This window comes from Vombatus ursinus, unplaced genomic scaffold (assembly GCF_900497805.2).
Source record: "Vombatus ursinus unplaced genomic scaffold, bare-nosed wombat genome assembly UNPS02014779.1, whole genome shotgun sequence".
Taxonomy (NCBI): Eukaryota; Metazoa; Chordata; class Mammalia; order Diprotodontia; family Vombatidae; genus Vombatus; species Vombatus ursinus.
The window spans coordinates 208,561-232,263 of record NW_020954557.1 but is presented as its reverse complement, the minus strand read 5'-3'; the positions used below and the strand labels follow the sequence as shown (position 1 = coordinate 232,263).

Here is a 23,703-nt window from a genome sequence, read left to right as displayed (position 1 = left end):
CATTTTCAAATTTCTGTTTCCTCACCTGCAGCTACCTATCTTACATAGTTGTGGTGAAGAAAGAAATTTTTAAACCATAAAGTGAAGTGATTAGTTGAAAGGGAGTAGATATATTTTGTCAAGGACAGACATTTTTCTCATGCTCTTGGTACAACAAGGTCTATAATAGTTTGCTTTATGTCTTTTTCCAGACTGCAGCAGGGTTTTTCTTCTTTTTTTTTTTTTTCCAGTTTACTTCCAGGGTCAATTAGCAGAGTTCCTGATAGATAGTCAGGAATGTCAACTGCTATATTAAAGGAAAGGATGAAACTCTATGCACATCTTTTTTACTATTGTTATGGGAATAAATAACTCTCTCCATTAGGTATAAAGACCAGGGAATAAATTAACAACTCTCTTCATTAGAGGTAAAGAGTAGTGGGAAATCTAATCATTAGGATAAGGGAAATGGGGAAACAAGCATTTATTAAGTACCTATGTGCTAGGCACTATACTAAGCACTTTACAAATATTGTCTCATTTGATCCTCACAATAACCCTGGGAGGTAGACGTTATCATTATCCCCATTTACAGTTGAGGAAACTGAGGCAGAGAGAAGCTAAGTGACTTGATGTTGGTCACACATTCAGGAAAGTATCAGAGACTTGATTTGAACTCAGGTCTTCCTAACTCCAAGCCCTATACTATATCCACTCCACCATTTAGTTGGCTACATACACCCACTGATAACTATTAACTGAAATCACATAAATACACAAGTAGCATTTTTGAAAGAAGGACTTTCAACAATATGTAAAAAAAACCTATGAAACGAAATAGATTTTTTTTATTCAACTTCCTTTTCATAAGAGGAATAAAAACAGTTTTTGAATGACTAGAATGTTTTCTGAAAGGTAAGTTGATTTGTTTACTCATGTCCTACTGTTTGTGACTCATGGACCATACTGTCCAAGGTTTTTGTTATTTTTTTTTTACAAAGATATTGGAGTGGTTTGCCATTTACTTCTTCAGTGGATTAAGGCAAACAGAGGTTAAGTGACCTGCCCAGGATCACACAGATAGTAAGTATCTGAGGTTGGATTTGAACTCAGGTCTTCCTGACTCCAGACTCAGCACTCTATCCACTGTACCACCTAGCTGCAAGTCACTTAACCCCTATTTGCCTCAGTTCCTCATCTGTAAAATAGGGACACACTGGAGAAGGAAATGGCAAACTACTCCAGTATCTTTGCCAAGAAAATTCCATGAACAAAAATCTGTGGGTTCATGTAGAGTTGAACATGAGTCACCACTACCATCAACAATAACAATAACAACAACAAAATTGATTTATTTTTCAAAAAATTTTAAAATTATTCTATTATAAACAAAATCAATCCTCAACCAACAAAATAATATATAAAAAGACTTAATAAAATTAAGAGAATTTCACTCTTTGAAGTCAGTTATGAGATGATTACATTATATCACTCATATGATATTACATGATATGAAGAGGTTAGACTGGACAAGTACCCCTATAATCAAGAGATCTTGTCTACTGCCAAAGTTAGTATTTACAAAGCAATACCCAAAATAATGGAGGGGGAAAATCTATCTTCTTAGAGTCACTGGTCATGTGTTGAGCAAGGAAAGGATAAGAGGTGCTTAGCCTGAGTGTTATACTGGTTCTCATGGAATGTTAAAAGACCTAAAGAAAACCTCTGGTCTGGGGAGGGACATTAGGGTCATAGCTGGAAGGGACCTTTGACACCTAGTTCCAACAGCCTCATTTTAGATATGAGGGAACTGAATCCCACAGAAGTAAAGATCAAGAAGGCAGAGCCAGGATTCTCTCAACTCTAGATTCATGACTTTCTTCTGTCCATACCCATCAAAAAAGGCACATAATCTTAGTTATTATAGGGCTTTTCATGAGACAAATGGGGTGGCTATACTTGAATAGAAAAATAGAAAGAAGGCTCACAGATTTCTGGATGAGAGGAGTGGGGAAGGAAAGGTAGGGGTAGTTTTTCATGATGTAGATGGGGCAAGAGTTTATAGAGACAGAACAAGTAACCCTAGTATCAAACAAAATTACCCCATTTGAGGGAGCTCATTCATTTACTCTTGGGGGACACCCAAGAGTTAACTTTGATTTTTAGAAGTGCTAAAGATATTTTCTTTGTGACCAAGTCCAAAGGTAGGAAAACGGCACCTGCAGCAAGCTATGGAATACAGCACCTTTTTAGTGGCTTAAATTTCATAGATTTCAGATTTTCAGACTGGAAAGGACTTTGAGGATCATCAGGTCTATGCTAATTTTACTGATAAAAAAAAACAAAAACTAATATCCAGAGAGGCTAAATGATTTGTCACGGAAAACTTAGAGGAAGACAGGGACTAGAATACCCCAGGTTGAGAAGGTGTTAGGGTACAAAAGCTCCATTTTTAAAGCAAAGATCCATGGGGCATATCTAAATAAATAATTGTGCGCTGGGCATGGGAATCATGGATTTTGTCACAGTCTAGGACCTCTGAAGGTCTTGGTGGTAACTGGTAGCAGAGACCTAATGTGTGGAGCAAAGGGCTAAGAACACAGGTTTGCTCCAGGTTTAAGACCAGGTAGGCACAGCCTTTATTTCCGGGGTGAATATCATCTGCAGTGTTGATTGGTAACTCCTGTCCAAGTGCTGTAACTTCTTAACCTTTCTCTCCCAGTCCACTCCAGACAACCCCCCACATTTCAGTCTGCATTTGTAGACTCAAAAGCTTACATAAACTTTTAAAGGCTGAAGCTGGAAGTCTGACTACAGATTATCTAGTTTGCCAGCAAATTTCAAGCAGGAAATTAACTATCACAGAATGACATTGAAAATTCAGGAACTCTCTTGTGTAATCACTTTATTTTGTTTAAAAAAATGTTGCAAGAAAACATGCTGTTCTTGTTTATTTTGTTTTCAAGTCCTGAAATTTTTCTACAATAATACTTCTAAATTGTAGTGTTCCCCAAATCTTCCCCTCCCAAACCCCTAACAAAACACTTTGGGTCTATTTGTAGTGCAAACATTTCTTTTACCACAAGTTAGGTGGTATAGATCCTATGAACTTGGGGTTATTTTGGGAAGTGATCTTTACTGATTCTGCTGGGTTGGTTTGGCTGTGCTGAGTTTCTCAATCTCTTGTCCAGGGTCCAAGTGGTTAAAGAGCAGTTTTACCACCCATTCCATTTCCTGATGTTCACAGAGAAAGGCAACTGCTCCCCTCCCCAAGTTTCCCTTCCAGACAATATCAAAAGAAAATACATAACTTTCTTCCTTTCCTCCCATTCTGCTTAATCTGAGCTTTCAGGCAATCTTTCCCATTTATCCACAGAACCACCCAGGGTGTGGGTGCCCATTTCTGCACATGAAGGAATGGGTAGAGAGTGAGAAGAGTGAGAGAAATCCCAGATGTGTAAATCCCTCTGTCCTAGAGGTGCTGCTGGTTGTGTGTAGGTCTATATGTGGGTTGTTATCGTATACACCTGACCTAGGGTGATAGAAATTTCCAATCAAGCTCCTGGAGAACCACTTGTGGCCGGGCGGGGGATTTTAGGAGGAGTTTCAATGTTCAACCACCCCCTAGAGAATGATCTCAGTGGACAGAAGAACCTGGTCAAGGATTATGTGTTTATCTCCTCCAACCCTCACTATGGAACCCTGTCCTGCTCTCAGTGGGGAGCTTGCCAGTCAGGCCTCATATCCTGAGCTACCTGAGCTAGCTCTCTGTCTGTCTATCTATATTGCCGCGTCTGTTCTCTCTCTGTGTGTCTGTTTGTCCATCTCTGTCTCCTTTCCTCTCCCTCTCCCCCTTTCCTTCCGTTCCTCTCTCCATCCCCACCCTCCCTCTCCTTTTTCTGCTTTCCTCTCTCCTCCCTCCCTTCCTCCAATTCCCTTTCCCTTCTCCCCCACCTCCCCAGTGCTCTAGCTCCCACCCGCTCCCATCCTCGCCAGTCTCGCTGCCCTTGGGCGGGCTCTTGGCAGGGCCGGGGGAGCAGAGCTGGGCCAGCAGGGACGGCTTACCAGAAGCGGCGGGGCCCAGCAGGAGCAGCAGGGTGGGGAGCGTGGCTACCACGGCTGCGGACATGGCTGCGAGTGGGGTGCGCTGGTCCCCAGGGACGGTGTACACCGCGAGCCTCCCCTGCAACCTGGGGGAGGGGATAAAATTGGGGGAGGGGGGAGTGGTGTTTGGCTGCCCGCCTCAGAAATCCGGAGCTCGCTTCCACAGCCCACCCCTGACCGTGACCCCCACCAGTCGCTGGCACTGGTGGCGGCAGACAGACACGGGGGCGGGGGGGGGAGGGGAGGGAATGGGGGAGAGTCCCTTGAGGGGTGGGAAGAGCCTTGGCAAAAGACCCTGTTCCTAGTGTTGCAGAAAGGCACCAGCGCTGGGGCTGACTGTAGCTTCCTTTGGCTCACAGAGGTCGCCAAGCGCCTCCTTTCTCAGGACCCCTGGGAAGGCAGAAAGCGCGGGGACTGGCCCCTTACAACTCCTCCCTGTGGGGTGCTGGGAACTTCCCTCTTTTAGCTCTTCCCTTTTGGTTTTGCTTTGATCTCTGAAGGACAGTGAAATAGGAGTAATTGAGGGGGCACCCTGTCCAATCCTCGCTTCCGGTGGTTAAGAGAATGAGTCCAGTTTTAGCTGACCCACTGCTCTTCTAAATTAATGGACCCAACAGAGGAAAACATTCAGTTAAAGGGTAAAAAACAAAACAAAACAAACAAACAAAAAACCCCCAGAATAATAGCATACTAGAGTCATATAGCTTACATGCCATTCACTTTACATGCAAGGCACTGTCTTGGTGCCGGGGATACAACGACAAAGAAGTAGTCATACTCCCTGTCCTCAAAGAACTTTCATTTTACTGAAATATCAGTGCTAGGAGAGACCTTGAAGTTCCTCTAGTCCAACTCCCTCATTTTACAGATTACATTAAATGCAATAGATCTTCAGAGCACCTACTGTGTGCAAAGCACTGTGCTAGGTGCAGAGATGGAAAGCACTAGTGGCCAAATCAATCCTTATTTTTACCATAATCTTTCTCCTTATTGTATTTTGCATATTCAAGTTTCATCTCCTGTAAGCCTGACGAATCATTGGAGTCTCATAATCCTAGAACCAAGTCTTTTAATCTGTTGTTCTTAACAAGAGGTCCTCTGGGGTAATGAAAAATGACATTATTTTCACTAATCTTTTTAAAAATCCTATATATTCTATTTTATTCATTTAAATACGTTATTCTGAAAAGGAGTCCATAGGCTTCACTGGATTGCCTAAAGGGTGCATAAAAAAGTTTAAGAACTCCTGGTCTAGAACCACATCTCATTCAAATGAAGAATATCTTTCTTATCTCTGTTCCTTTTTGTTTCTCCTCCAAGTTGCCAGCAACATAGTAAATCCAAGATCTATCTCCTCTTGTGAACCTTCTCTTTTTAATTTCATGTTGTCTATTGGCAATGGATTTGTCAACCTTATTTATTTACATATTTAAATAGCCCATTCTGTGCCCTTTTAATGTTTGACCTTGCTGGCTATTCAACCAAAGTTAGTTTCTCATTCACATTTGCAAGTAATAGCCTCCAAAGTGATTATTACCTATTATTGGCAACTTTAACATCCCCCCCAACCAAGCGAATTAGATTTGCAGAAGTATTACTTTAATTTTTTCTTCTAAAAAATTATTATTTTGTAACATTCTTGTTTTTAAATTTTGAGTTACAAATACTCTTCTTCCCTCTCATCCTCTTCCATAACTACCAAGAGGGCAAACAATATATCGATTATACATGTGAAATCATGCAAAACATATTTCTAAATTAGCCATATTGAAAAAAAAAAGCAAGATAAATAAAGAAAGAAATGTTTCAATTTGTACCCAGAGTTCATCGGTTCTTTCTCTCTGGAGGTGGATAACAGTTTTTCATCATGAGTCCTTTGGAAATGTCTTGGATCATTGTACTGATCATAGTAGCCAAGTCTTTCACAGTTGATTATCATTACAACATTGCTGGTACTGTGCACAATGATGTCGTGGTTCTTCTCCCTTTACTTTGCACCGGTTCGTATAGGTCTTGCCATGTTTTTCTGAAACAACCCTCCTTATCATTTCTTATAGCACCATAGTACTCCATCACAATGTTACAACTTGTTCAGTCACTCCACAATTGATGGACATCCCCCCAATTTCTAATTCTTTGCCATCACAAAAAGAACTGCTATAAATATTTTTGTACACATAGGTCCTTTTCCTTTTTCTTTGATCTCTTTGGGATACAGACCTACTAGTGCTGTTGTTGGTCAAAAGGTATGCACAGTTTTATAGCCCATTGGGCCTAGTTCTAAATTATTCTCCAGAATGGTTGGACCAGTTCACTAATCCACCAACAGTTCATTAGTCATCTCCTCCAGCATTTGCCATTTCTGATAAGTGTGAGGTGGTACCTCAGAGTTGTTTTAATTTGGATTTCTCTAATCAATAGTGATTTAGAGCGTTTTTTATATGACTATAGATAACTTTGATTTTTTTTTTTTCAGAAAACTGCCGGTTCATATCCTTTGACCATTTATCAGTTGGGGAGTAGCTCTTATTTTTATAAATTTGACTCAGTTCTATATTTAGTATATATTTGAGAAATAAGGTCTTTATCGGAAAAACTTGTTGTAAATATTTTTATATTGTTTCGTTGTCTATGGCACCTGTTAGCAAAACGTAGTTTCCCTGATTATCCCTTTTAATTAGGTCTATTTTTGCTTTTGCTTTGTCTGAGATCATGATTGCTACTCTAGCCTTTTTTACTTCAGCTGAAGCATATTAGATTTTGCTCCAATCCTTCATTTTAATTTTGCTTGTGTCTTTGTTTCAAGTATGTCTCTTATAAACAATATATTATTGAATTCTATTTTCTAATCTATTCTCCTCTCTGCTTCCATTTTATGGCTCATCCCATTCACAGTTATGATTACTGTATATTCCCCTTCATCCCATTTTCTTCTGTTTCTCCTTCTTCTCTCTCTCATTTTATCCTGTCCCTTCTCAAAAGTCTATTTTGCTTCTAACCACTGTCTCCTTGAATCTTGCCCTCCCCACCCTGCCCTTTTACTCTTATTCCCTTCCCCTCTGTTTTCCCTATTATGTAAGTTACATTTCTATACCCAACTGAGTATGTATGTTATTCCCTCTTTGAGTCAATTCTGATGAGAGTGAGGTTCAAGCATTGCCTGCCACCCCCTCCATTTTCCCTCTTATTGTAAAAGCTCTTCCGTGCCTACCTCCTTTATACGAGAAAAATTTCCCCATTCTACCTCTTCGCTCTTCTCCCAGTACATCCCTCTATCTCACCCCAACATTTTTTATGATCATACCAACATAATAGACTCATCTACACCCATGCCCTCTGCCTATGTAAACTCCTTTTAACTACACTAATAATAAAATTCTCAGGAGTTACATGTATCATCTTCCCATATTAGGAATGTAAACAGTTTAACTTTATTTAGTCTCTTATGATTACTCTTTCATGTATACTTTTTTATGCTTCTCTTGAGTCTTCTGTTTGAATGTCAAATTTTCTATTCAGCTCTAGTCTTTTCATCAAGAATGATTGAAATTCCTCTATTTCATTGAATATCTATTTTCTCCCCTGAAGGATTACACTCAGTTTTGCTGGGTTAGTGATTCTAATCCTAGCTCCTTTGCCTTCTGGTACATGCCTCTGGAACAAGCCTCTGCTCCTTTAACATGGAAGCCACTGAATCTTGTGTTATCTTGACTGTGGCTCTACATTTGGCCAATTCTACTTTTTAAAAAAGTTCCTTTCTTTGGTGAATTTTTGTGCCTCTTTGACCGTTAGGCCAATTCTATTTTTTAAGGTCTCATTTTCTTCAGTATTTTTTGTGCCTCTTTTACCAAGCTGTTAATTCTCTTTTCATAATTTTCTTGTATCATCATTCCCATTTATTTTTGCAAGTTTTCCTCCACCACTCTTATCTTTTTCTTTAACTCTTGCAGGAATTTTTGTTGGGCTTGGGTCAATTAGCATTTTTCTTTAAGGTTTTTTTTTGGTAACTGTTTTTCACAATGTTGTTTTCTTCTGCGTTTATGTCTTGATTTTCCCTGCCATCATAGTAACTTTTTATGGTCAAATTCTTTTTTGTTGTTGTTTGTTCATTTTCCCAGTCTATTTCTCAACTTTGACTTTCTTAACTTTGTCTTAAAGTGGGGCTCTGCTGCTAGTGATGGGAAGCACTATCCCAAGCTTCAGGTTTTTTCATGCTGCTATTTTCAGAGCTAGTTCTAGGGTCTCCAAGTTTTTGGTGCTTCCAAGGTGGTGTTATTCTGGGAGAGGTATAGTCACTGCTCTCCTGATCTGTATTCTGATCCTTACCAAGGAAGGGCCCCTGCTTCCCTATAGCTACATACACTAATGCTCCTCTCTGCCTTGGTACTGTGACCAGGGCCCCCTGCTCCCTTGTGACTGACAACCAGTGCTCTTCTCTTTCCTGGAACTGCAATCCAGAACTGTTTATGGGCAGCAGAGTTGCCAGTCAGCATCAGATGTAACTGGTGCTAGCAAAGAGTTCTTTGAGATCTCTTTCTGAGCAATTGTCAAACCCCCTCACTGTTTCTGGGCTGAGAACTCTTGAAGCTTTTCCTACTGTTGCTGCTACTGCTGCATAGGTAGGCTCCAGACCTCCACCCTGGTGTAACTTCTCCTGCCTGCCTCTTAATTTTTCTTAGGCCAGAAAAATATCTCACTCCAATTTTTTGTTGGCCCTGTCTCTCCAAGATTTGATTTGAGGTGTTATTTTAAAGTTGTTTGGAGGAGAATGTTGGGAGAGTTCAACTGAGTTTTTAGTCAGTCATTTTTCACTCATGTCCAACTCTTTGTGACCCCATTTGGGGTTTTCTTGGCATAGATATGGGAGTAGTTTGCCATTTACTTCTCCAGGTCATTTTACTGATGAGGGAAATAGGGTGAAGTAACTTGCGCAGGATCACACAGTTATAGTCTGAGGCCAGATTTGAACTCAGGAAGGTGAGTTTTCCTGACTCCAGGCCTGGTGCTCTATCCAGTGTGCCACCTAACTGCCTTGTTCAGCTGGGTGGTTGCCCCTAATTTGCCATCTCAAATCTGCCTCCCATAGCAGCATTATTTCCTTAAGATTGATAGTTGATATTTTGAGTGATGTGTGATTTTTATCCAGTTGAATCTGACTCTTATGCCTCATCATCTTATGGTGGTAATTCTGGGTTCTCCGTGGTTATGCTGGTAAAGTTCAGCTCTTATCAAATTGTGGCAGATCTTATCAGGCTATAAAGTCTTTAAATACTGGTCCAGTGATGCATTGTGAATTTAGTTAGTGCCAAAACAACAAACACCAGAGAGGTGGCCAATCAGTGATGAAAGTTTTGATTACAGCAATCAATGAAATACACAAAAATATAGATACCACCTCTCTTTTGCTACCTCCATAATTATGGTGACAACTTGGTACAATTGATAGCACAGAGAAAGAGATTGAAGACAAAAGAAGTTAAAAGAAAATGATTTCCTCTTCAAGTGGTAACTCTTGTAAATTCTCCCACTTACTTTTTCATGACACTGGAATGCTGAAAAGATCTGTGATTTCATTGATTCAGGTTGCCTCCAACAATTCAGATTGCAGACTGGAATCCATTCATGTCTGCACATCCAGTGAGAATCTCATCCCATATCTTCCCAAAAGTTTGTCACTAGGGATCTCTTTTTCATAGTGACTTATAAACATTAAGGCACCATATAAATGTTTTTATTATTATCATAGATTAATATGGTAAGCAGTACTAGTGACTAGACTTCCTAACTCTGCGTAAGACAGCATGGCATAGCTGGGGTACTTTGTATAATAACGCTTGGTTCGTAAATCCCATAACATTTGAGAGCAATAGTGGCATAATGTTAAGAGCACTGGATTGAAATCAGATAATCTGGGTTTGTATCATGGCTCTGGAATTTATTACTGTGTGATCACTGGTAAATTAAATCTAGGTGGTGCAGTGTATAGAGCAATAAATTTGGAGTCAGGAAAACCTAAGTTCAGCTCTACCTCAGAGACTAGTTATATAATCCTGGACAAGTCAGTTAACCTCTTCTGGCCCCAGCTTCCTCATTAGTAAAATGAGGATAACAATAGCACCTATCTCATAGGATTGTTGTGATATAAAATGGAATAATAAACATAAAGTGCTTTGTTAACCTTAAAGCACTATATAAATACTGGCAATTAAAGAATATAAATTAACTTTTAAGGCCTCAATTTTTTCCTCTATAAAATGGAGAAAATAATGCTTATAATACTTAACTGCCAAATAGGTTATGAAGATCAAATGAAATAATGTGTATAAAGTGCTTTGCAAATGCTTAAGTGCCAAATTCAGCTGGGCCATTGGTGTCTAGGTAGCACAGTGGATAGAGTGCTGGACTTGGAGTTGGGAAGAGCTGAGTTCAAATCCAGACAAACATTTCTTAGCTGTGTGACCCTGGGCAAGTCACTTAACCTGTTTGCCTCAAATTCCTCATTTGTAAAATAGGGATAATAAAACGCCTTCCAGGATTTCTGTGAGAATCAAATAAAATACAATTTTAAAATGTTTTGCAAACCTTTGTGCATTATATAACTGCTAGTAGCTATTATTATATACATGTCAGCAACCATGATTATTAGAGTGATAGGGACAGAACCGACAATTTCATTAATACTGGGAACTCCTAGGTGAGCAAACTCTCTCAGTTCAGGCTAAGCATCTCTGTCACTCATAATCCTTTTTAAAAATCTTTTTTAAAACAGTATTTTATTGTTTTCAATTACATGTAAAGACAATTTTTTAACATTAATTTTTAATAAAATTTTGAGTTCCAAATTTTTTCCCTCCCTCCCTTCTATCCCCTCTTCCTAACATGGTAAACAATTTGATATAGGTTATATATGTACAATCACATAAAACATATCTCCATATTAATCATGTTGTAAAAGAAGAAACAGAACAAAAGGGAAAAAAACCATGAAAAAAATAAAGTGAAAATAGTGTGCTTCAATCTACATTCAGATTCCATCAGTTCTTTCTGTGGATGTAGATAGCATTTTCCATCATGAGTCCTTTGGAATTATTTTGGATCACTGTATTGCTGAGAAGAGCTAAGTCAGTCACAGTTGATCATCACACAACATTGTTGTTACTGGGTACAATGTTCTCCTGATTCTGCTTACTTCACTTTTACTTATTTGTTTATTTATTTTTATCTTATTTTTTAAAATTTATTTGTTTTTAGTTTTCAACATTCACTTCTATAAGACTTTGAGTTCTAAATTTTCTCCCCCTCCCAACCTACCCCCTTCCCAAGACAGTGTGCAATCTGATATAGGTTCAACATATACATTCATATTAAAAATATTTTCACATTAGTCATGTTGTAAAGAAGAATTCGAACCAATAGGAAGAACCATGAGAAAGAAGAAACAAAAAAAAAAGAGCAGATAGTATGCTTCAATCTGCATTCAGATTCCATAGTTCTTTTTCTGGGTGTGGATAACATTTTTCATCATGCATCTTTTGGAGTTGTCTTAGATCCTTGCATTGCTGAGGAAAGCTAAGTCTATCAAAGTTGGTTATCGCACAACATGGCTGTTACTGTGTATAGTATTCTCCTGGTTCTGCTCACTTCACTCAGCATCAGTTCATGTAAGTCCAAGTTTTTCTGAAGTCCACTTGCTCATCATTTCTTATGGAACAATAGTATTCCATTACATTCATATACCACAACTTGTTCAGTCATTCCCCAGTTGATGGGCATCCCCTCAATTTCCAATTATTTTTTTAAATTTATTTTTAGTTTTCAATATTCACTTCCACAAGATTTTGAGTTCCAAATTTTCTCCCCATAATACCCCTCCCCCCAGAAGGCATGATTCTGAATATCCCTTCTCCTAATCTGCCCTCTCTTCTATCACCCTCCCCCCTTCTCTTATCCCCTTCCCCTTCTATTTTCCTGTAGGGCAGGATAGATTTTTATGCTCCATTGCCTGTATATCTTGTTTCCCAGTTGTATGTGAAAACAACATTTGTTTCTAAAACTTTGGGTTCCAAATTTTCTACCTTCCTCTCTCCCCACCCACCCTCAATGGAAAGGCAAGCAACTCGATACAGGTTATACATGTGTAGTCATGTAAAATACTTCCATAGTAGTCATGTTATGAAAAACTAAGTATATTTCCCTTCATCTTATCCCGCCCCCTATTTATTCTATTCCGTCCCTCCTCAGAGGTGTTCGCTTTTATTACCCCCTGCCCCTATCTGCCCTCACTTCTATCATCCCCCCATTCTCCTATCCCCTTCCCCCCTACTTTCCTGTAAGGTAAGATAGATTTCCATACCAAAATTGAATGTATATATTATTCCCTCCTTAAGCCAAATCCAATGAAAATAAGATTCACTCATTCCCTCTCATCTTCCCCCACTTCCCTTCCACTGCAAAAGTCTTTTCTTGTCTGTTTTATATGAGATAATTTACCCCATTCTACCTCTCCCTTTCTCCTTCTCTGTATATTATATATATATATATATAATTCTCTCTCACCCCTTATTCTCCAGATATCACCCCTTCATCTTCAATTCACCCTGTGCCCTCTATCTATCTATCTATCTATCTATCTATCTATCTATCTATCTATCTATCTATCTATCTACATACATACATATAATTTTTTTTTCCTCCAACTACCCTAATACTGACAAAGGTTTCATGAGTTACAAATATCATTTCTCCATGCAGGAATGTAAACAGTTCAACCTTAATAAGTCCCTTATGATTTCTCTTTCCTGTTTACCTCTTTATGCTTCTCTTGAGTCTTGTATTTGAAAGTCAAATTTTCTATTCAGCTCTGGTCTTTTCATCAAGAATGCTTGAAAGTCCTCGATTTCACTGAATATCCATTTTTTCCCCTGAAGGATTATACTCGGTTTTGCTGGGTAGGTGATTCTTAGTTGTAATCCTATCTCCTTTGCACTCTGGAGTATTATATTCCAAGCCCTCTGGTCCCTTAGTGTAGAAGCTGCTAAATCTTGTGTTAGCCTGATTGTGTTTCCACAATACTTGAATTGTTTCTTTCTGGCTACTTGCAATATTTTCTCCTTGACCTGGGAATTCTGGAATTTGGCTATAGTATTCTTAGGAGTTTTCCTTTCATTATCTCTTTCAGGAGGTGATTGGTGGATTCTTTCCATTTCTATTTTGCCTTCTGGTTCTAAAATGTCAGGTCAGTTTTCCTTAATAATTTCTTGAAAGATGATGTCTAGGCTCTTTTTTGATCATGGTTTTCAGATAGTCCAAAAATTTTTAAATTATCTCTCCTGGATCTATTTTCCAGGTCAGTTGTTTTTCCAATGAAATATTTCACATTGTCTTCTATTTTTTCATTCTTTTGGTTTGGTTTTACAATTTCTTGATTTCTCATAAAGTCACTAGCTTCCATTTTCTCCTTTCTAATTTTTAAGGAAGTATTTTCTTGAGTGAGCTTTTGGACTTCCTTTTCCATTTGACCAATTCTGCTTTTTAAGGCATTCTTCTCCTCATTGGCTTTTTGCACCTCTTTTGCCATTTGGGTTCAAGGTGTTATTTTCTTCAGTATTTTTTTGGGTCTGCTTTAGCAAGCTGTTGACTTGTTTTTCATGATTTTCTTGCATCACTCTCATTTTTCTTCCCAGTTTTTCCTCTACTTCTCTTACTTGCTTCTCAAAAATCCTTTTTGAGCTCTTCCATGGACTGGGACTGATTCATATTTTCCTTGGAGACTTTGGATGTAGGAACTTTGACTTTGTTGTCTTCTTCTTCTGTATGTTTTGATCTTCTTTGTCACCAAAGAAAGATTCTATGGTCTGACTTTTTTTTTGGACTGTTTGCTCATGTTCCTAGACAATTACTTGAGTTTTAAATGCTTTGTTAAAGTAGGGGTCTGCTTCCAGTGTGGAGAATGTACTGTCCTAAGCTTCAGGGGTTTTGTGCAGCTGTTTTCAGAGATACTTCTAGGGACCTGTAAATTTTTCAGTTCTTCCAAAGTGGTTTGATCAAGAATGAGGTGTTTACTCCTTTCCTGGCCTGGGTTCTGATCTGAGTGACCACAAGCACTCTTTTCTGCCTTGGAACTGTGAGAAGGATTCCCTCTCCACCTCCACTATAAGCTCCACTATGCCAGCGCCCTTCCTCACCCCAATAGTGCCATCTAGAACTGTGACCCAGATCCAAGCACAGGCAAAGCAAGAGAATCCTGCCTCAGCACCAGCAAAGAGATCCTGGCAATCCACCTCTGATCAGCCACTCGATTCCCCCTCCATCTATGGGACAAGAGCTCTGGAAGCAGCCACCACACTGGGGCTGTGCCAGGATCAAGCTTCTCTCTCACCATGGTCCAACAGACCTTTCCTACTGACCTTCTAAGTTGTCTTTGGTGTTTGTGGGTTGAGAAGTCTGGAACCCGCCACAGCTGCCCATGATTCAGTCTCCTGGGGCCTGCTCCAGGTGTGCTGAGGCCTGGTCTTTGCCTGAGGTGCCACACTGAATTGTGCTCCTCTCCCCGCCCAGTACAATAGACCTATCCAATCAACCATCCAGGTTGTCTTGGGCTGGAAATTTGTTTCACTATGTCTTTTTGTAGGTTCTGTTTCTCTAGAATTTGTCTAGAGCCATTTTTTACAGGTATTTGGAGGGAGATGGGGGAGAGCTCAAGCAAGTCACTGCTTTTATTCCACCATCTTGGCTCCGCCCCCCCCTCAATTTCCAATTCTTGGCCACCACAAAAAGAACTGCTATACATATCCTTGTACATGTTGGTCCTTTTCTCATTTTTTATGATTTCTTTGGGATACAGCCCTAGATGTGGTATTGCTGAGTCAAAGTGTATGCATAGTTTTATAACCCTTTGGGTATAGTTCCAAATTGCTATCCAGAATTGTTGGATCAGTTCACAACTCCACCAACAATGCATCAGTGTTCCAATTTTCCCACATCTTCTCCAACATTTATCATTTTCCTGTTTTGTCATGTAGGTCAATCTGATAGGTGTGATGTGGTACCTCAGAGTTGTTTTGATTTGCATTTCTCTAAATCAATAGTCATTTGGAGCATTTTTTTCATATGGATAGCTTTAACTTTTTCATCTGAAAAGTGCCTGTTCATATCCTTTGTCCACTTGTCATTTGATGAATGACTTGTAGTCTTAGAGATTTGACTTAGTTCTCTATATATTTTAGAAATGAAGCCTTTATTGAAGACCCTGAATGTAAACATTGTTTTCCAGTTTTCTGTCACATAGCCAGTATGGTCAGAGGCAGAACTTCAACCTAGGACTTCTCAGTTTTGGAACTGGCTCTCTGTCTATACCCTATGTTATCTCACCACAACTAATACTCCAGATTGAAATATATGATTTTAGTTGGAGGAGGTCAGTCAGGGGTATTCAGCCTAATGAGGTAACAAGCTGATGAGTCTGTGTGAGGCTGTGAAGGGTTTAGACATGTCCCTTTGATCTGTTTTTGACTCTGTGGGGTGACTTGGGGAATGTACTAGCCTTGGACTGTTGCGGTAGGAGCCACTCCTTTGTTCAGAACCTGAATCTGTTCCTGATTGCCTTACTTATAGGCCCTTCATAAAGGGCTGGCTCCTCCCACAATAGTTTAGACAACTCTTAGTATAGCAGCAGAGATAAGAGCTTCAATGTTGGTTATTAATTTTTCACTTTTTTTGGTTAGGCAATCAGGGTTAAGGGACTTGCCCAGAGTCACACAGCTAGTAAGTGTTATGTGTCTGAGGTCAGATTTGAACTCAAGTCCTCCTGACTCCAAGACTAGTGCTCTATCCACTGGGTCACCTAGCTGCCCCTTTTATCACTCCTTAAAAGTAAAAAAAAAACCAAAAACCAACAACTACCACCAACATTTGAATACTCCACCAAACAGGTAAATTTGAATACTGGAGAACACTAGATTTAAAAAATGAGAAATTTTTTTTTATTAAAAACAGGATTGAAAGACAATACAACCAATTAAACTTGTTTAATATTTACATTTAAATGAATTCATCTCAATAAACAAAGAAGAGGCAGCGTGGTTGTAGCAGATAGAAGGCTGGCCTTGGAATCAATACTGTGTCTGTGACTGGGTAAATGACTAAGTCATTCTGTGTCCCAAGAAACTCTCTCCAAAAAAAAATTTTGGAACGATTATTGAAAAGCATTGCTTGTGGGAGCTTCTCTCCAATGATGAAGTCCTGAGTCCCATGAAGTTTCATAATTTCTCAGTTACTTCCCATGAACTCTCATAAAGATTCTTTGTCCATTTGTTCTCATTCACCTTGTCTCTGAAATGGTCATAGTTGGTGTGTACTCCATTCTTACAGATACGCTTTTCTTAATTTCTCAGTATTTCCTAAAGATGTTTCCAAATTTCTTTGTATCATTCATTTATTTCATTATAATATTCCATTATATTAAGGCACCACTGTTTTCTATTCCCCCATGTTACAATTTTATTTTCATCTAGAAGCAAATTGATATAGACCCAATATCAACCTAGGTATATTTTTGAATTAAATACTCACACTTTAGTGTTTATATAATGAAAATGGTAAACACCACTGGCAATTTATTTAGGGTCCCAGAACTACTTATAACACTTTCAGATAATGATTAGACCTTCACCAATCACTTTCATTATTAAGGTTCCATATTATTTTTCCACAGTGTAAACCTTTTCATAAATGTGGTAATTCATCTATTGGTTTCAAACAGAATGTCATATAGTTAGCTTAACAAAATTAAATCTCAGACATTTGAAATTATATCACTTAGTTCTTATGTTAATCCACTAGGGGGAGCAGCACATTATTGTTTGTATACTGGGGATTCTGTGTGTGTGTGTGTGTGTGTGTGTGTGTGTGTGTGTGTAGTGTGTGTGTGTTACACATACGTATTACATATTTAATGAGAACTAGTAAGCATATGTATTTTAAAAGAAATTTCTAGCTCAGTGTAATATATATGAATCTAACAAAAATGGATTCTATAAATAGAGAATATAATTCTTAACAGCAATCCTAAAAATATAAGATATTTTTATAATATAAAGCATATACATAGGTACACAAATTAAAACTACAAGCATATATTTGAAGAAGATAGAATTGAATTACTAATAGACACTTGGGTTAGCCCAAGTTCAACATCTTATTCAGTCACATGCAAAGAACTGAACAGGAGAACTAACTGAGCTGCCTCCTCCTACTGTTTGTCAGGGAGGAAGCCAAGAAAAGATGGAGACACGTGTGTATGGATGAGTACGGTTGTGTGTGTGTGTGTGTGTGTGTGTGTATGTATATGTACAAATACATATAACAGAAGACATGTGTGTACTTATTTACATATATAAACATTTAAAACAGGTAGGTTGAGTTCAGGTCTGACTTTCTACCGTACAGAATTTTAAAGTTCTGAATTCTGTTTTTTGGTGAGGCAATCAGGGTTAAGTAACTTGCCCATGGTCACACAGCTAGTAAGTGTCAAGTGTGGGCTGGATTTGAACTCAGGTCCTCCTGACTCTAAGGCTGGGGCACTATCCACTGCACCACCTAGCTGCCACCAGAGCTCTGCATTCTTGAAGACTATTGATAGACATTTTCTTGGCTCAAGTTTCCCTACACTTAAAAAAAATTCTGTTCATTTAACTTTTTTCACCCAGTTTTTATTTGTCTCTAATCTTTATAGTGCTCTGGATCCTTCATTAATTTCTTTGTAGCCTGAAATTGTGTATTCAAAGAAGTTATCAGGACCAGTTATGTGGGATGATTTTTTTTGGGAGGGGCACTAAAAGTCCCCTTGACTCAAAGATTCTCTTCTATTGGCCTTATATGATGCCTGAAATTCTTCACTTAATGCACTTTTAGTCATTAGTGGTCCATATTAAATGCAGTATTATCTAGGTAGGAGGAGATAACATATTAAGCTTTTCTCAAATCTTAATGCTAGTTTTAATCAGCTATTTAGTTCTAGGCATTAAACTTGGTCAAGGAGAAGTGAAAAAAAAAAAAGACAAACAGCTAACAACTGCTGGGTTTAGGCAGAAGGAAACAGAGATCCAGAAAGGTCTTTAGCTTCACCTTGAACAAACATTTTTGAACTGTATATGGTCTGCAGCAGACTGTGTAGTTACTGCAAAGTTATCCCCTTGAGCAGGGGAGTAATTTATTTTTAGTAATTCAATTTTATTGTCAGTTCCAAATTCTTTCCCTCCCATCTCCTCTTCCCCTATCCATTGAGAAAATTGAGGAAAACAAAACCCATTACAAATACAAATTGTCAAGTAAGACAAATCCCTATGTTAACTATGTCCCCTTCCCCGCCCCCCAAATATTCTTCAATCAACACTGAGTTCATTGGCTCTCTATTTGGAGGTGGCTAGCATGTTTTATTGTGAATCCTCTAGAACTGTAGTTGATTCTATTGTGTTGATCAAGGTTCCTAAGTTTCAAAGTTGTTTGTTTTTATATTATTGTTCATATTGTATAAATTATTTTCCTGTTTTTGATCACTTCATATTGTATAGTTCATACAAGTCTTCCCAGGTTTTTCTAAAACCTCATCATTTCTTATAGCACAAGTAAACCATTTTCCAATTGATAGGCATTCTCTCAATTTCCATTTCTTTGCCACAATGAAGAGTCATGCATATTTTTGGATACTTACATGGATCCTTTTCTTCTTTCTTTGATCTTTTTGGGATATTGATCTAGTAGTGATGTTGCTGGGTTTTATAAGCTTTTGGGGCGTAATTCCAAACTGCTTTGCAAAATGGCTGGACCGGGTCACAGATCCACCTACATACCTAAATGTACCAACAGTTGGGGGCAGGGAGAAGTACATAGCTTATTTTGTGTCATAGACCCCTTTGGCAATCCAATGGATCCTATGGATCCCTTCTCAGAATAATCTTTCTAAATTCATAAAATAAAATACATATGATTACAAAAAAATCCAATTATATTGAAAATACAGTTGTATTTTTTTCCCACCCAAGTTCATGGATCCTTTGAAATCTAGCCACAGAGCCCTCTGGGGGGTCTGTGGACCCCAGGTTAAAAACCTCTGTTTTACGGCCTTAACTCCATAAGAACAGGGATTATTTTTTATTTAAACTTTGAATCTATTCTAGGCCCTTTCATAAACACACAGCAGACACTTGATAAATATTTGTCAAATTAAATTTTTGATACAATGGAATTGGAACATAACATATTAATAAAACTTATGAAATTATCTTGGTAATATTTTGTAAAGCAAAACTATGCCATGTTTGCCTATATATGCATCCTGTTGAGAACCCTGGAGTGACTGGGACCAGTAGAGTAAGAGCACAGAGAGGTGATTATTGTCTACACTGTTCTCTCTATTTAGCTGAAGAGAAGGGTAGCACCAGCAGATGCAGAATCTAAAATAAAGACCATCAAATTGGGAGGGATGCTCATTTTAAGAGCATGATAAGGGAAAAGCCAAGGTAAGAGAAGAACCAGGAGAGCCTTTGATCTGAAGGCCACTGGGTTGGCGATGTCCAAGTATCTGGATCTCTCAACAAAATCACAAAGGCAGAACTAGCTGCTATAATCTGGCTGGAGGAAATTTTCTTGTGGTCAACCAATCAAGAACAGAGGGAGCTGAAGGTGAGAGAGCATTAGCTTCCAGGGGCTAGAAAACTAATTTCTAAAAGGTATATGAGAGGGGCAAAGACCATAGTTTTCATTCAGGAACACAGAGGAATACTTCCACTCTATCTTCAACTTTTTGTAATTAGGCTTCTGCCTCAACCATTCTATTAAATTTATTCTTTCAAAGGTCCTATAATCTCTGCTCCTGGAAAGGCTGAGGCTGGTGGATTGCTTGAACTCAGGAGTTCTGAGTTACAGTAGGATGAAGCTGGATCAAGTGTATTCATTAGGTCTGGCACCAATATGGAGAGCCCCTGGAATTGAGGGCTACATAAGGATGAGCAATCTGATCCAGGCTGGAAACAAAGCAGGGCAAAGCTTACAGACCAATCTGGCCAGTGTAGGTGAGATAAGACCAGAGGTTAAGATCACTGGATCTCTTAGGTCCTCTCTGGCAACCCAGGATGAAGTGCTAGGGACCTCAGAGTCCTTGGTCCTGACCTGTTGGGATCTGACCATTGTAGCTCTGTTGGTCAGTACCACTGTTAGTTATCCATTTTCCCTTCCAAGGTCTCTCCACCACTCAGAAGAGCCACCTCTAGCTATATAGCTTCATCACACTGGTGCTCACTTTGCTGGAGTGGTCCTTTTTCCTATTTTCAATGGGCTTCTGATCTATTTTTTTAGTGCAGTTCTGGGGTGGAAGATGTCACTTACTGGAGGTTCTCACTGACTTTCTGGATTATTTGGTCTATGGTAAACTTCAGGATTTTGTTGGAGTAGGTGTGTGGGAGTTGAAATCTGTCTCTCACTGAGAAAGCTATCTTGTCAAGAAGTTAACTTAGTGCAGATTGGTTTTGAGGCACCACTTTAATTCTACCACCTCTACTGTTACCTACACCACTGAGTGTACATAAATCAGTTTTTCCTAATGCTCTTCTATTTCCCCCTTCAAACTCATCCATATTGAAATAGGCAAAACAGAGAGGAGACCAGGCTGCTTCTGAATTTGAATGGGAGTCTAAGAAATCTAGACATGGACACATTTCATTCACTGAATGAACTCTCAATTGATGAAAATGGATCCATCAGAAATGTGAAGGATAGCTGACAATTTAATTTTACAATATTGATTAAAGATTTGAGTGTTTTAAAGCAGGTAATCCTAATCAGGGCAGCTGACCATTTTCTCATAATATGTTCTAGGCATAATGAATCTCAATATGGAAATAATCATTTTCTAAAAGAATTCCAAATTTTTTATTAAGAAAAACTCTGTAAGTCATTGTTACTGTACATATTTGCACATCTCCCACAAATACATTATTATCTTAGCTCTTTCAATGATATAGACTCAGATGCTATGTTGTACTATTTCTGGGGCAAAGAAACTAGTATGATGGACTTAAGGCATTTGTGTATTCCAATAAAACAAGATATTTGCAGAATATATTAAGACTTATTTAGAAAACTATTCACAACTTTAACATAATTTAATAGCCTTGGGAGCAAGCTATAAAATAAAACTATGCATATTTGTACACAAAAATTCTCAGAAGTGCAAATATTTATAAGTAGAATACTGAATAAAACATTTATACAAAATTAGCATTTCCAGAGGGTGCCATTATTAGAACTAGATGCCAAATTATAAAATGTTACAGCATTAACCATAGAAAATTAATGTTCCTTGACAAATTATGATATTAAATATTATATTAGGAATTGTAGTAATATTTTAAATCTCAATCTATCTATGTTCACAGGTATAGGATACATCCATTATTCTCTTCATTGCCCTAATTTCCCCTTTAAGGTTATCTTGTATATACCATCTACATATTTACTTGCTGCCTCCTCCCCAATTAGAATGGGAGCTTTCTACGGGCAGATACTGCTTTTGCCTTTCTTTGTATACCCAGTGCTCAGCACAGCCCCTGGAACATGATACACATTTAATAAATGCTTATTCACTGATGTTCTTAGTTTTTTTTTTAGGGTGTGGTGGGGAAGCAGGAGAGCAGTCTCAGTCAAAATTGTCTTAAAAATTAGCCCAGTGAGGTATACCATGTCTCATTTTCCAGTTGTTTCTGTAGGTGGTTCCCTCTAATGGGAAACAATGACTGTCAGTACATATATAATTATATAAAAACACTGTCATAGTAATGGGGTGAACACTAAATACCCATCTAAATGCCCATAGTGTTTTTCCCCCATACTTTAGGAAATGAAGAACCAAAGCCTTCCTAAGGTTAAAAGCTGTGTCATTCTAAGTAAAATTATGAATAAGAGAGGGATTTTTGAGATGAAAGAAATCTTAGTTATCATCAAAATGTGTAGCATAAGAAGCAGCTTGCTAAAAGTTGACACTTTTACAAAGCATGAGTCAGTCATTGTTTATTGTTTCACCTTGGGAAAAGATCTTGCCCTTTTCCCCTTCTCCCTGTCTTTAACGTCTACCTCTTAATCCTGAGGAAAATGACTAAAAATAGAGGAAAAAAACCACACATCTCTGGTCATGTTTAAATTTGGTTGCTCCCTGATTATACACTTTGTTGTACTAACCAGTGTATACCGGTAGTAAATTGATTGCATATGTGGAAATTACATTGTTGACAAGCCAGAATGTTCTAATACAATGCAACTTCTACCTTCAGTTTTTCCACCAATTAGAGATGTGACCTAGCACAATAGCATTCATTCATTTTCTTGTGTATTCTATATCCTCTATAGTAACATGGTTAGCTCAGATGTCCATTAAACTAACTGTCCTATTTGCAATTCAGTTTTTTCATTCTAGTCTTACCACTCTAATCATTAAAATAATAAAAAATGGCATGTGACTGTATGAACATTAAAAAAAAAACAATCAATCAAAGTTTAGAGACCTAAAATGTTCCTAAAGGCTTCAAATTTGGTCCATGTGAAGTAGACACATACTCCTTGCAATATATTTGAAAACCTACTTTTCTTCAACAAACGGCAAATCAATAAGCTTTTAGAATAATTCAGTCATGGAATGATGGAAGCATAATCTCATCTTCATTCACCCCATGGTCAAAGTGCACCAAAGAGAAGCCAGCCCAGTGAAAACGTTTCTTTTGGTAGAGGTACCACATCAGCACACAAACCAAAGCTAAGAAAGTCATAACAGCAATTGCTATAGCCACTCCTTTGTAGTTTGTTCCTGAATTAGGGAGGGGTTGGATGTTGGAGGAAATAAGAGAGGAAAAAGATAATCAAATTTTTGGTTTTATTAAAAGCATATAAAAGCACATTAATTCAGCCCAGTACTTATAAATCCTAAGCTCATGGTGCTTGTTTCAATCAGGTACTTCCTATTTGTATGACTGTGGACAAGTCACTTGACCTGTCTGACTCAGTTTCCTCATCTGTAAAATGGGGATAATAACAGCACCTACCTTCCTGGATTGTTGTGAGGATCAAATTCGATAATATTTGTAAAGTGCTTTACGAACCTTAGAGTGCCATATAAATGCTAGCTATTCTTTTTCTTAATAAATTCTAGCCATTTTTATATTTCAACAATTAATTTGGAAAAAAATGCATTTACTATATTTGTTGTTGTTCAGTCATTTTCAGTCACGTCCTACTCTTTGTTACCCCATTTGGGGTTTTCTTGGCAGAGATACTAGAGTGGTTTGCAATTTCCTTCTTGAGCTAATTTTACAGATGAGGAACTGAGGCAAACAAGGTTAATTAAGCAACTTGCCGCAGGGTTACACAGCTAGTAAGTATCCGAGGCTGGATTTGAATTCGGGTCCTCCCGACTCCAGGGCCAGCACTCTCTCTACTGTGCCACCTAGCTGCACCATTTACTATATATAAATGCATTTAATTAATATTCTCTTGACTTTTATGGCAATTTCTTCTAAAAAAGATCAAGAAACTTTCACAATTCTCATATTCTCAGAGCAGTCTTTTTAGAGTATC

The 23,703-nt window shown here is 38.3% G+C and overlaps 1 protein-coding gene across 7 annotated transcripts in view; it reads right to left on the bottom strand.

The window, feature by feature from the left end:
• Positions 1–23,703, bottom strand: part of LOC114045609 (CD302 antigen) — a 183,742-nt gene that overhangs the window by 39,989 nt on the left and 120,050 nt on the right. For 3 of the 7 annotated variants that reach the window (XM_027865685.1, XM_027865686.1, XM_027865687.1), the window contains one exon: positions 20,986–22,936. The exons of 1 other annotated variant lie outside the window; for it this stretch is intronic. In XM_027865685.1, the coding sequence (XP_027721486.1) occupies positions 22,758–22,936 (179 nt within the window). In that variant the 3' untranslated portion in view covers positions 20,986–22,757. Of the gene's footprint in view, positions 1–4,044; positions 4,511–16,041; positions 16,592–18,793; positions 18,933–20,985; positions 22,937–23,703 lie in introns of those variants that run through there. 3 more of the 7 variants (XR_003569406.1, XR_003569407.1, XM_027865688.1) reach the window with 3 other exon arrangements.